At 46.0% G+C, this 12842-nt stretch overlaps 1 protein-coding gene across 21 annotated transcripts in view; it reads left to right on the top strand.

Moving 5' to 3' along the window:
• KCNMA1 (potassium calcium-activated channel subfamily M alpha 1) overlaps positions 1-12842 on the top strand; it is a 718149-nt gene that overhangs the window by 515064 nt on the left and 190243 nt on the right. For 20 of the 21 annotated variants that reach the window (XM_072823726.1, XM_072823725.1, XM_072823727.1 and 17 more), the window contains 2 exons: positions 363-432; positions 6327-6482. In XM_072823726.1, the coding sequence (XP_072679827.1) occupies positions 363-432; positions 6327-6482 (226 nt within the window). Of the gene's footprint in view, positions 1-362; positions 433-6326; positions 6483-8410; positions 8765-12842 lie in introns of those variants that run through there. The other variant, XM_072823740.1, reaches the window with a different exon arrangement.

The following is a 12842-nucleotide window of genomic DNA, read 5'->3' as shown; positions in this document are numbered from 1 at the left end:
AATCCTCCTTCGGCCCCATGAGTTAGGCTTGCTTTATTTAGATGCCTATGTAGGCTGTAAGCCTGTGACCCCTGCTCAGGAGCCCCTGCTCCAGTACACACATGTTCACATGCCCACACCAAGGCACCACAGGACAGGACTGCTCTCCTCTTATGCCCAGGACACGGTCTGTGGCCTTTTCGTTGATGTCTTTTTCACACTGCCATGGGGCAGGGTGATGGACACACAGTTTCACTTGGGTCTGTGCCCGCAAGCCCTCAGGATGCCAAACTCACTCCATTTGGGCACAATCAAATTCACGTTCCCATCAGACTCCAAGAGTAAGGCGGACCCTGTCTCAGCTTTGGTTCTTTCTTCCACAGAGTAATCTCCATAAAGAACTACCATCCGAAGATAAGAATCATCACTCAGATGCTGCAGTATCACAACAAGGTAGGCCAGCCACAGCCCGAGCCCGTCCCAGGCTCAAAGGTGCACGAGTATGCGAGGTCTCTTTCCTCTCGCTGCACAGCTGCCTATGCGCACACGCACATACACCTGCTGCTGCAACCCAAAGGCCTGGAAAAGGGGGTGCTGGGTAAAATCCTCCCCGCCCCCCAGGGCCTTTCTTGAGTGCAAACATCCCATTTACCATTAGTCACTGGGAAGAGGCATCTGTTGGACCCCCAGGATCAGAAATACCGATATAATCTTTGATCCTGGTTCAACAACTTCCCCTTTTATGTGCCCCACTCACTTCTGTCAGTATTTACTGACATCCTGCCCTGTGGTTGGCATGTCAGCTGGCCTCCCCAACACCCACACAGGGATAAGTGAGGAGTCCTACTTCGTGCCTTCAGGGACAAGGGGTAGAGAGTGTCCCAGGCAAGAGGCAGGGCTTTCCTACCAGAAACCAGGTGACCCAGAGAAGCAGAACATGTGGCAGGTGGAGAATGTGCAACACGGGCAGTCTCAAATTCAAGATGAGAACTGGCTTGGTCGAAGTCAGGAAAAGAGTTGCTCTCCAGAGATTAAACAGGAAGGAGTCTTCCCAGTCTTCTAGTTTACAAGGGGATTGGGAAGAAAACAAGCACAGGAGTCTGTGCTGTTGCCCTTGCAATGACTTCTCAGTCTCTCACTCAAAGGCACTGCTCCTCCACTTGGCCTGTCACTAAACTCCCCGGGAAACAGCTTTGGGGGAGGGAAGGTGGCACCTTTCTCTGTTTGATATGGAACTGGTTATTCCCCATAATGAGGCTCAGAGAACAGAGGCTGCTCAGTACCTGGAACCAGGTGTCCTGTCTGAACACAATAACTCCCTGCTGGGTTGTGAGTGAGTGTGTGTCCCATCTTATAGGCCATATTCCCAACGAAATAGGCAGTCAGGTGACCCAGAGAAGACCCTGTTCTGCCAAATGCACCAGTGCCATGCCATTATTTCTTAATTGCTGGCAAGTGCTGCCCCATTTTGCTGCGTGGAGGCCCATCAGAGGCCGCTGTTGAGTGGAGCCTGCTGTCGGTGACTGGCCTTACCACTTGGGTCTGCTGCCCACTGCCCAGCCCTCGGCAGGTGGTTCCACTGCAGAACATGTTGCACTCCAGCCAGTGGGCTTGCTGGTGGGCACCCAAGGTCTCATTGTCCTGTTCGTCTCTGGAAAACCCAAGGACCCTGAAGAGATAAAGTGAGGATTTTGGGTACTCAGAAGCATCGGACTGGAGTTTTTTGACAGCAGCCTCTGTAGATGGAGGTAAATTTTACTAGCAAGGCTGTGGCTGGTGACAGCTCCTAAGGCAATAAACTCTTCTTTCATTTATGATTTGAAATTTCATTTAGTGTGGGAATGCTTTAAGCTGTTGTTTAGGTTTTTTGGCTGAATTTAGATTGAATAGGAAAATGAATGTTGTATGTTTAGAAGAGGTTGTCAGTTCCTTTTTTTCTCCTTCCAATGAGTACCGATACCACATCTTCAAGAAATTCAGGAGGGTTTCAGCTGTGATTCCTGTCAAACTCTGAAGTAGCTCCATGGACCTAGGATCCAGATGGAACCTGGTCAGTGCTCACATGACCATAGCAAGCCAAATGTCTTTTATAAACCTTTTCATGGTACTTATTCAGAAACAACGATGAAGAAATCAACTGATCCATGATAATTTACTGAAAACATATTTATGTAGAACCACCCCAATTTCAGGGGGGTTTCAGGGTCAGGCAATATTATGTGTGAGACTTCGCTCCTGTAAGATTAGTAAGGGTACAAGCGATGGAGTGACTTTGGCCCAAGACATTTTTCTCTACCATTTTATTTCTCTCTTCTATCGAGAGAGCAAAAAGTCCACTGGTCTTGTCATCTCATTCCTCATGGAATTGCAAATGAACACTTGCCACCCTGCTTTATAATTGTGCTATTTCATGAGATGCTCCCACCCTCCCTTAAATATGTTTTTCTTCCCATTGCTTACAATATTATTTTTCTTCCTCTCTCTGTACTTCCTCTTCACCATGACTAAATGCCCAGAGAGCTCCACGCATTAAAACTTGCTTTCTTCAAAGACCCTGGTATGTGTGTGTAAACTTATGTTACAGTCAATGTACTACAGTACAAAGTACTGCAACTACAAGGTGGTTAATTCCATAATTGGATACTGGACTTAAAATATAAAGAATTGCAATTCCCTGTGCTCTAATGATCCTGGTATTCCAGGGCCTAGAGGGATGTAGGCAAGCTGCCTACTTTCTCTCTGTGTGAAACTGGTCCTAAGTTTGTCATTGTAGTAATCTCAGACGTTTGTGTCATATTTTATGGTTTTTAAAGAGCCTGACATCCATTATCACATTTAGTCCTCATTTGACCATCTGTGCATGCTAGCATCCCAGTGTGACTTCATACTGGGAGTCTCCGCTGTCTCAGACAGAGCAGCTCTGGTGTGTACAACTCATGGTCACTTGGCAGGCAGTGCTAAGGACAGAACTGCCAACTGTCACCTTCTCTTTAAATAGAGCCACACCCCACTGAACCAAACTGTGGTTCCTCACAGCAGGCTTTATATAGTAGGACTGATGTTCTGTAAAGTAGATCTGAATTCATGGAGAGAAACACTCGGCCCAGCCATCTCTGAACACGGGAAGAAGATGGTACAGGGCATTTTTTATTTGAGTGCAAATGTCTTGAAGCTTTTCAAGGAAAGAACAGTTGCCTGTTCTTTCAGTTTCACTTCTACTGACTTAGCTATTAATGTTTTTTTTTTTTTTTTATTTTCCAAACAGATTCTAGAACAAGAGTTCTTTGTCTGGGACCTGGAAGCCAAGTCCCAAAGGCCCAATGGAGGTGCAAGTTCTTTGAGCTTTCTCACTAAAACCCCTTACACACTTGGGCAGTCGTGTTAAAGTGTTTTCTCTGAAATGACTTTTGTTCATTATGGTGGCTTCCTCAACGTTGTGTGTAGAGGGGAGAGCTGGAACTGGGACTGGAGTTGATCTCTCCTGGTTTTCCAGGAGAGCCTATTTTCACATTCCTTCTTGGGATGGGGAATGATCCTGTGGCTGATCAGAGGGAGACTCTGGTCCTGCTACACCAGCTTTATCACGCCTCATTCTCCAGAGAGGATTTGCCTCTAGACTCCTGGGCAGAAATACTGGCATTTTCTTCTGGGCCCAAATGTCCCTCAAATGAAGGACAGAGGATTCGAGTTCCTGGTGAAATTTCGCACACACAGATGTTCCTCCTAGCCTTTGGTACATCCCTGCCTGCTCCCTGCCCCACAGTTGGGGAAGATATGATGGCCAATAAAAAGAGGCCATATGGAAGCCTGAGAAATGAAACAAACTTGAGTTTCCCATGTAATCACGTGTAAAGTATGTCTAAGGAACTCAAACCAGATGGGGACATAGGGGACCCAAAGCCCAAGGGTCTGGACTTCATACCTTCAAAAATCTGGCACATGGGGATATGGAACACTCTGGAAAAGGCTTTATTTGTTTGTTTGAAAATGCCACAAGGGTTATGTGGCCTTCAAATCTCCTCTCACACTCAATGATTTATTTGCTCATCACTTAGATCTCCTTTCTCCTTATTCTTCCCAGATGATATGAATGCAAATGAGAATTTCTCCCCTGAGACTGGTGTCTTCCCTCTGGTATCAGTAAAGAGGGAAGGTGGCCTTTGCAAGCCGCTGAAGAGTAGGCAGAGAAACAGGGTAAAGGGCAAGACTATTTGCTAGAATCAAGACTGTGATGTGAGAAGGTCTCTGATACCCAGCTTGAGAGAAATTACCATCCCCTGTGGCCCACACACCAGACTTTTTTTTTTTTTTTAAGATTTTATTTATTTATTCATGAGAGACACACATAGAGAGAGGGGGACAGAGACACAAGCAGAGGGCGAAGCAGGCTCCCTGCAGGAAGCCTGATGTGAGACCCAATCCCTGGACCCCAGTATCACAACCTGAGCTGAAGGCAGATATTCAACTACTGAGCCACCCAGGCGCCCTCACCCTAGACTTTTTTAACCATGTTATCATTAGAGAGGATACAGTCTTCTCTCCCAGGAGTCACCACTGCTGGATTAGGACTTGTGAGACTGTCATAGGACTTTGCAGGAGTGGTTATTTCCAAAAGCAGAGCAAGGAGCCATTGGACTTGCTCTTCGTTTCCATGATGGTGTCTTCTACTTTTCTAGTAGCACCACTGTAGTTGTATTGTCCTGACAGTGAAGGGAAGCATTCTGGGTGCTCCTGCTGTTTGCTGGTACGTGCAGAGAAATAGTAATTTCAGAGCCATAAAGCCTTGGCATCAGCGGGGCCTTGGCAGGGCTCACCGCTTCAACCTCAAACGCAAAGCAAGAGGTCTTTCTATTATGACTTGGAAAAACACTTACTGAGTTTTTGGGACAAAGACCTTGCATTTTTGGAGGTAGCTTTCTCCATTTATTAGACAAATTACATCCTTAGAAAGTTCCTTTATGAAACAAGCCAAAAAACTGCTTTCTTGTAATGTACACGAGTCAGTCCTAATTCTGGCCCCTGGAACAAAGCAAGACAAGCCCATCTCTCTTCATCACAACAGCACCTGAGGTATTCAGAGGTAAACCAGCCTGTCTCCGTGAGGGTGTGGCCCTTCTGGAGGCCAAACACTGCTGGCTCTCTTACCTGTTTCCCAAAAGATGTTTTTCAGAAGCCCCACCTCTCCTTGTGCTTGTCATTTTTTTTTTTTTTTTTTTTTCTGGAAGTGATTCAATTGATCAGTTTTCCTCTTTAAATCTGACTGTTACAACTGGATCAAGTACTCTGGAACTAGCCTGACCAGTTCACAACAGAATGAAACATTCGTTTCCCTTGATCTGGAGACCATTTCTAACAAGCAAGCATTGGCTTTCTCTGTAATCTGTCACACGGTTGGCCTCTTTCTGAGGTTTGAGTTAGCCACACACTTAAGGTTTTTCTTTTTTCTTTTTTCCTTTCTCCTCAGCTCTGTTGCCAAGTTAGGTCTTCTCATTTTGAATTTATACAATTGATTTTTTTTTTTTCAACCTAAATGCTGTGCTTGACATTAAGGCCTTTAAAATCTTTCCTGGCTGGTTTTCTGCCCATTTTCCAACCCTGGAGTAGTTTTTGAATCTTGATTCCTCCATCCGATGTATGATCTCTGGCTCTTTGCTTCAGGCCACTTAAAATTAATCGGATGAGCATATGTCTGGGTCCTTATCTGGGGGTGGAACCTAACTATTGAATAGGGTCAGTCCATCTGCAAGAGATTGTAACATGTCTACACTGTGATTTGCCTGATGATTTAGATCAGTGCTTCTCAAAATGTGCTCCTCAGATCAGCAGCTCAGCAGCACCTCGAAATTATTAGCAGTGGGGATTCTCCAGCCTCACCTCGCACCCTACTAGATCAGAAACTCTGGAGGAAGGGCCAGCAGTATGTTTATCAACTCTCTGGGTGATTCCGATGCCCACTTAGGCTTGGGGGCCACTGGCCTGGAATATTGGGGAGGCAGAGAAAAGAGAATTCTAAAACATGCAGGCATCTGACACTCTGGGTCTGTTTGAGGAGCCAATTTATGAGCGACCTATCCAGACATCCCAAGAGCGTGGGCCGATGTGTGGGCTGAGGGGAGAACCTGGGTTTGGGAGGCACAGAAGCGATGTTCCAGAGTGAACGTTGAAGACTGAAGTGTACCGAATAGAGGAGTCAAATAAAACACCAAACACCAGGCTCGGGCGAGGGAAAGAAAGGATGAATCTGAATGCCTCTGAGTAGTTGGGCCATGCTGCATTTCCCAGAGGAGATTTGCAACAATTGAACATTTAGCAACGTAAGGTCTCATACCTCACTTTTGCTTCCACAGGCCCATCTGCTAAACATCCCAAGCTGGAATTGGAAAGAGGGGGATGATGCAATCTGCCTCGCGGAGCTGAAGCTGGGGTTCATAGCTCAGAGTTGCCTGGCTCAAGGCCTCTCCACCATGCTCGCCAACCTCTTCTCCATGAGGTCATTCATAAAGGTAACGTCTTGTCCTATTAGAGCACATTAGCCCCAGATTCAGTTTGTCATGGGGTTGAGTAGAGAGCACAGCTTAAACTCAAAACAGATCGACGGGCTTTAACCACTTTGGTTAAGGAGAGATTCCTTGTTACAGATTTGGGCATGAGGCCAACTTCTTTTAAAATTATGTTTTTATTTTTATTTGGCACATCCACGGCCATTAAATGATTGTTCAAAGAACAATCCTCTCTTTTTTTTAGATAAACCACATGTTTATCTATCAACAAAGCCTCCGCTGTTAAAACAAAAATATGATTTATATGCATTCCATATGGCACCAGAGCGCCTAAAGAAAAGAATTATCATTTTGCTCTTTTACATCAAGTGGCTGGTGGACCTCTCACTGTGCGGATAAATGCAGACCATGTGTTTGTGCTGAAGCCCAAACCCCAACAACATAATTCATTTATTTATTTCTGCACAATCAAGGAGGCCAGCAGGGCTGACATGCCATGGTTATTTGAATGGAGAGTGAAATGAGGGACCGAACCCTCAGCAGCGGCGCCCCATACGCCGTGAGACGGGCAGTCTGGCTCTGCTCATCTCCTCGTCAGCCGGCTCACCCCACAGAGCTGACTGGGCAGCCACCCCAAAGTCTCCAAAGTGGCCCCTGCCTGCTGGTCCAACCCAGGCAATGAAGGACCCAACTCTGTCCTCACAGGCTGGGTCAGCACATTTTCCAGACCAGGCCAGGCCCATTTCCAGGACATTGGGTTGAGAGTCCAGGCCCCTACTGAGAGGGCTTTTGGAGTGCAGGATAATGATAATACCAGTCCCCATCCTTAGATTGTTCTTAGCCTAGACTGTCAAGGAGGCAGATCAGGACAGTAAAACCTGCCCAGTTTGGGCCTTTCTGACTTGGCATTGGTGGCCATTAGCTCAGGATCTAGGCTTCCATTCCCCTTCCTGCATTAGTAGTGATAGAGGTGGGAAATTTGTGAGTTACCTGGAGGTCTCACAAGTGGGGCTAGAAGCTCTGCAATTGAAAGTGTGAGACCTCCAGCCTTTTGCTGCCATTACTGCTGTGTGTGGCACCAGTGGTTGGTCAGTTGTTCGGGGGAGTCGAGGCAATGGCCCTGGAGGCCGTGGGAAGGATGAGTGAGAAGAGTAAGGTTACAGGTGATGGGCTGGTTCCATGTGAGTGCTCACCCTGGGCACCCACAGCCGTGTGGTTAGAGCAGGGCTCTGCTCTTCTTTAGGTTCTTACCCTCTGAACCCACCTAATTTACATTACTTATGCAATTCATGGATAATAATCCTTTATGTAAAAGAACAAATTGTTTTGGAGACCCTTCAATCACTTTAGCAAAGGATGGCTTGGTCAAAAAATTCCTTCAACTCACTATGTGCCCAAAGACCCCAACTCCACAGAACTCCAGGCTCAGACCCAGCTCACAAATAAGGACGTTGTGGGTTTTTTTTTTTTTTTTTTTTTTAATGGCTTCTTTAATCCAGGCTGCTATTCTCCTGCCTGGATGAAACTGAATGCAGGCAAAATGGAGTTGGCAGGGGGCTCTGTGTGGCTGGACTTAGAGACATGCCCCAAAGCCAGATGTAGTCTTGTGTCTCCCACGGCTCTTGTGTTCAACACAAGGAACCCAGACCCTGGGATAAAGGACTGTCACCAAGAGAGCTCCTCTGGCTCATTCAACCAAGCTCTGGTGGTTTCCTCCAGCAGGGAATGACCCACAGGCCCAGGCACAAGGTCTGAGACCTGGGCTCTGCTTCCTTATGTTGATGTAACACGGTCTTGGCAGGGCCCTACCGCACATGGGGCACTTGACATGCGTATGTTTTGATTTTGTGGTGCCTGCATGGAAACTAGAGCTGCCTGTCAAGAAAATTAATAAAATGGATGTGACGCTGATTCCTCAGTGTTATTACCAGCAGGGATAAAGAACTTCTGTCCAACTTTCTTCAAGACCCTGGAGGGCCTCACCTCTGGAGCCAAGGACGTCCCCTCCAGCCCAACTAATCCCACTGCCAAGTCCCTATTTAGGAAGAGCCTGTGGAAGAGACTGGGCTGGGCCCTGGTGTAACTGAAAGCACATTTCCCTCCTAGGGTTATGTTACCATGTTATTTCTGCCCCGGGGCCAGCTCCTCCGTGTTTGGAGGTAGCTCTCTGAACATGGCCTCCTGACATTCAGGTGGTCTTTGTGTTGGAATTTGCTAAGGTGCATGACCTGGAAATAGCAAGATTTCCCTTCAAATATTATTTTTTCATTTAAAATAAGGACAGCCTGAAGCATATGCCTCTCATTCTGTAGTGTCATCATTGTGCACTTACCCTCCAAATCCCTGATCCTTGTCTCTTTTGGGTCACAATAAACACCATGATGATATTCTCCTTGACCTGTTTTGTGTATTATCTCCCATTCCAGAAGTCACAGAGCCTTCACTTATTTTTATTTGGTGTGTGTTGCGGGGGCAGATGGAAAAGGGAATCTAGAAATGGATGACTGTTTACAAAAATTGCTTCCTTCCCCAGTATCCCCCATTTTCCTCCAGCAGAGAATTCACCAGCACTTCCACAGGGACAGGCAGGCCTTGAGGATGGAGGGAGGTGAGATGGGGCTTTGGTAGATTTCATCCCTTGAGGACACTTAGCATTTCTGGAAGCAAGAGGTGGAGTGTGAGCTCAGCCTCTCCTTTGCCCTGGGCAGGTACAGTGTCTGTTTCTTGGCTCTGCAGAATACACTGTACTCTGTCTCTGCTGAGCAGAGAAGAAAGGAGGACTGACACTGCGATAATATATCACAGGCGGAAGTAGCACGGTGGCTGCCCACCAGGCCTTTAGTGGCCATGAGACCAAAAGCCAAGACTGAAAGTGAGGATTTCAAAGCTCAGCAAGAGCGAGGGGCTACTGGTATGCAGGGGTTACAAAAGAGACCCAGCCCAGGGATACCAGGAAAATATGGGGAGCACCTGTTTATCCCCTGAGCAATATCATTTTCAAAGTCCCTTACCATAGGCCTTCATTGCCCTCTGAAAGCCTCGCTCCCATGTTGGATGTATCATCTCCGAATTGGTCTTAATTTTTCGAGAATCTATATTTTTAGCCCACGTCTTTGGGGGTAATGAATTCAAGTGTGCTAACTACTGTTAAAGACTTTTTCTTGGCTATTTGTATTGAATTTGGTCTGCTCAACATTTAAGGCATGCCCTCTGCAGTTTCTGGTGTGCTGGGATGTGTTTAACAGATCCATGCTAACCTGATAGCCAATGACTTCATGAAAGAGGCACAGGTTGGCCCCTCGGGTCCTCGGACCCAGAAGCCTATTGCTAATGGCAGGCTAAGCATTTTCTGCAGCGAGTACCCAGTTTTTGCCCTGAATTCCTCTAAGAAGATAAGGTGATCATCCTGGTTCCTGTGGCTTGTCTGTATCTACATCCTCAACCAGGTCTGGAGCATCCTGTTTATTTACACTCTCTGATCTCCTGCCACCTGCCTGTGAGGGTCAAGTGAGAATCTTCCTGAGGCCTCCTGTAAAGACCGAGACAATAAACTTATTTAGCCTATCTGCTATTGCCTCGTAGCTGAGTCCCTGAATAAGTGGCCACACTTACCCTCCACTTGGCTTCCTCCTTTGGATGTATTCTAAGATCCATTGAGGTTTTTTTTTTTTTTTTTTGGTTTGAGAGTTTTAGCATGTAATACTTAAGTTTCTCTTCAGCATATGTGGTTTCACGTTGGGGCTTGACCTGCCATCTTGGTGAATTGTGCTATTATTCTTACTAGGATTAGCTGTCCTTGGACATGATAAATTGTGTGTGGGGGTGTTGTGTATAATTTAGAGAGTGATTAACTCTTAACATTTCATTTTAGTCTGTACTGAGACTTCAAAATTTAGCAGATTTAAATTATACTCAGGATTGCCAACTATTTTAACCCTGCTAAGCTACGAAGCACACACTCATACATAAATACACACACATCCTGGAGCGTGGCATGTACTCTGTAATTATTTCTTGTGGGTGAAATGTTACTTAATATTGATCACAACATGGCCTCCTCTGTCACCTTTTCTATTTCTGAGTGAGGAAGCCATAGGAAAATCAGGTCCGTATTATTCAGAGTGTATCTTGGCTGAAGTGGACTTTGCTGGACATGAAAACCATCTGTTCGTTATTGATATTACCGCATTAAGATAAACTTTCAACAATACATAGTCCTAGCACTTGTAGGCAAGGGAATCATTTTAATACTTCTATTTTGGGTTTATGTTTATGTGCATCTATGTGTTTTTTATATGCATGTCTAAAAAAATTATGGTTTAGGAGCTGGAAATACAAATCAAGACTCTACTAACAGCTGAACTATCTGCGATTCTAACTGTGCCAAGCCCTGTGTTAAGTGCTTTATAGACATCGGTCATGTAATTCTCACAGTGGCCATACCCACCACTGACTCTATTATTACCCACTTTCCAGTGGCAGACACTGTGGGTTATGAGAAGTTCAGCAACCTGCATGAGGACAAAACACCTAGAATTGACAAATGCACGTTTCAAAACAAGCAAGCTGGCTCTAGGTCTTTGAGTATACCAGGAGGAAATATGGTAGAGGTGCCTGGGTGGCTGAGGCAGTTAAGTGTCTGCCTTCGGCTCAGGTCATGATCCTAGGGTCCCGAGAGCGAGACCCACGTTGGGCTTCCTACTCAGCAGAGAGTCTGCTTGTCCCTTTCCCTCTGCCCCTACCTCTCACTCATTCTCTCTCTCTCTTTCTCTCTCTCTCTCTCTCTGGCTAGCTCTCAAATAAATAAAGTCTTTTTTAAAAAGAGGAAATATGATAAATCATAAGGGGGAACCTTAGCTAGTGCTAGCATCTTAGCTTTCTGTAGTTTATAGACATGGTTGCTTTGATAGAGACTCCCTGGGCACCTACTGTATTCCAGAGAGGGTGCTACTCACACTGTCATCCTCATGGCTAGGAGGCACTCAGAAGCTTCAGGAAGCTTCTGTTATGACTGGGATGGGTGGGCACATCCATTCTCTGGGTCTTGTTGGCCTTTCTCTCTGGCCAGCTCTATAAAGGCAGAAGTCACTGCATTAATGCATGTGAACCTAGGCTGGGATGAGTCAGGGTAGGGAAATATGATCCAGGCTTTCCAGAAGGAAGTGACATAATTCACTGGTGTATTCAGGGGGTAAAGCTAATTGGCTTTGGTAGATGCTCCTAGGAGAATATAAACAGTTCTTACTGGCTGATGGGTATAAGCTCTGCAGACCTGAGGTGTTCATCCAGGTGAGGGAGACATACTAGAAATAGGACCCAGCCCTGTGTGGAGTGGGAGGGAGGTGGGTGACCTCTGAAAGGGGTCTAGAGCTGCAACTGATAAGGTTGGGGTCAATCTACATAGAGTAAGTTAGATAGTGAGAGGCAGGCTGTTGCTTATTCCACACTCATGGGTGATGTCATCCTAGTCACAAATTGTGTCATGACAGTGGACTTCTGCAGATATGTTTACCAGCGGAGAGCAGGTCCCAATACAAATATACTCACTTCCTATAATCTTGTTTATTCTCATAAGTCCTAGATGTATAGAGGATCCTCAAATTTGTATCTCCATTCAGAACCTCTCCCCGAACCCAATATCATCTAACTGCCACTCAGCATCTCTATCGGAGTGTCTCATCTCATCTGAGGCCTGGCATACCCAGAATTGAATTCCTGTTCTTTGCCAGGAAGCCTGGTCCTTCCATTGTACTAATGGAGATGCCATTCTTCCCATTGCTCAAACTGAACTATTTGGACTATCCCTAGCTTCTTTTTCTCACACACTATGTTCAATCCAGCAGGAAATCCTCTTAGTTTGACTTTCCAAATATGGCCAGGATCTGAGTACTCCTTCCTGTCTGATCCAAACCAACCTCATCTGTCTCCTCAAGCATTACACCAGTCTCCTAACTGGCCTCCTTGCTCTGCTTTTATCCCTCCCTCACTCCAGTCTGTCCTCAGTAAAGCATCCAGAACAATCCTTCACAAGCATGAACCAGATCCTATCACCCTTCTGTATAAATCTTTACATGGCATCCTATCTCACCAAAATAAAGTTCTTACAAAGTTCTATAGGTCCTAAGCAATACTCACTGGCCTCATCTCATAAGTGCTCTTCTGCTCCTTGCCCTCAGCCACACCGTCTTTGGCTAGTCTGTGGGGTTATGCACTTGCTGTTCCTCTGGCCGAAACACTCTCCCTCTAGTAGCTTCCTGGCTTCCCTCTATCAGATCCTCCATGTCTTTGCTTAGTGTTAATTTCTCAGTGAGACCTTTCTCTAAAACACTAGGATTGCATTTTTAAGAAAGGCTTAAAAACAAA

This window comes from Canis lupus, chromosome 4 (assembly GCF_048164855.1).
Source record: "Canis lupus baileyi chromosome 4, mCanLup2.hap1, whole genome shotgun sequence".
In the NCBI taxonomy this organism is placed as follows: domain Eukaryota; kingdom Metazoa; phylum Chordata; class Mammalia; order Carnivora; family Canidae; genus Canis; species Canis lupus.
Note: the sequence above shows the minus strand (reverse complement) of the source record. Positions and strands in the feature narration are given on the sequence as shown.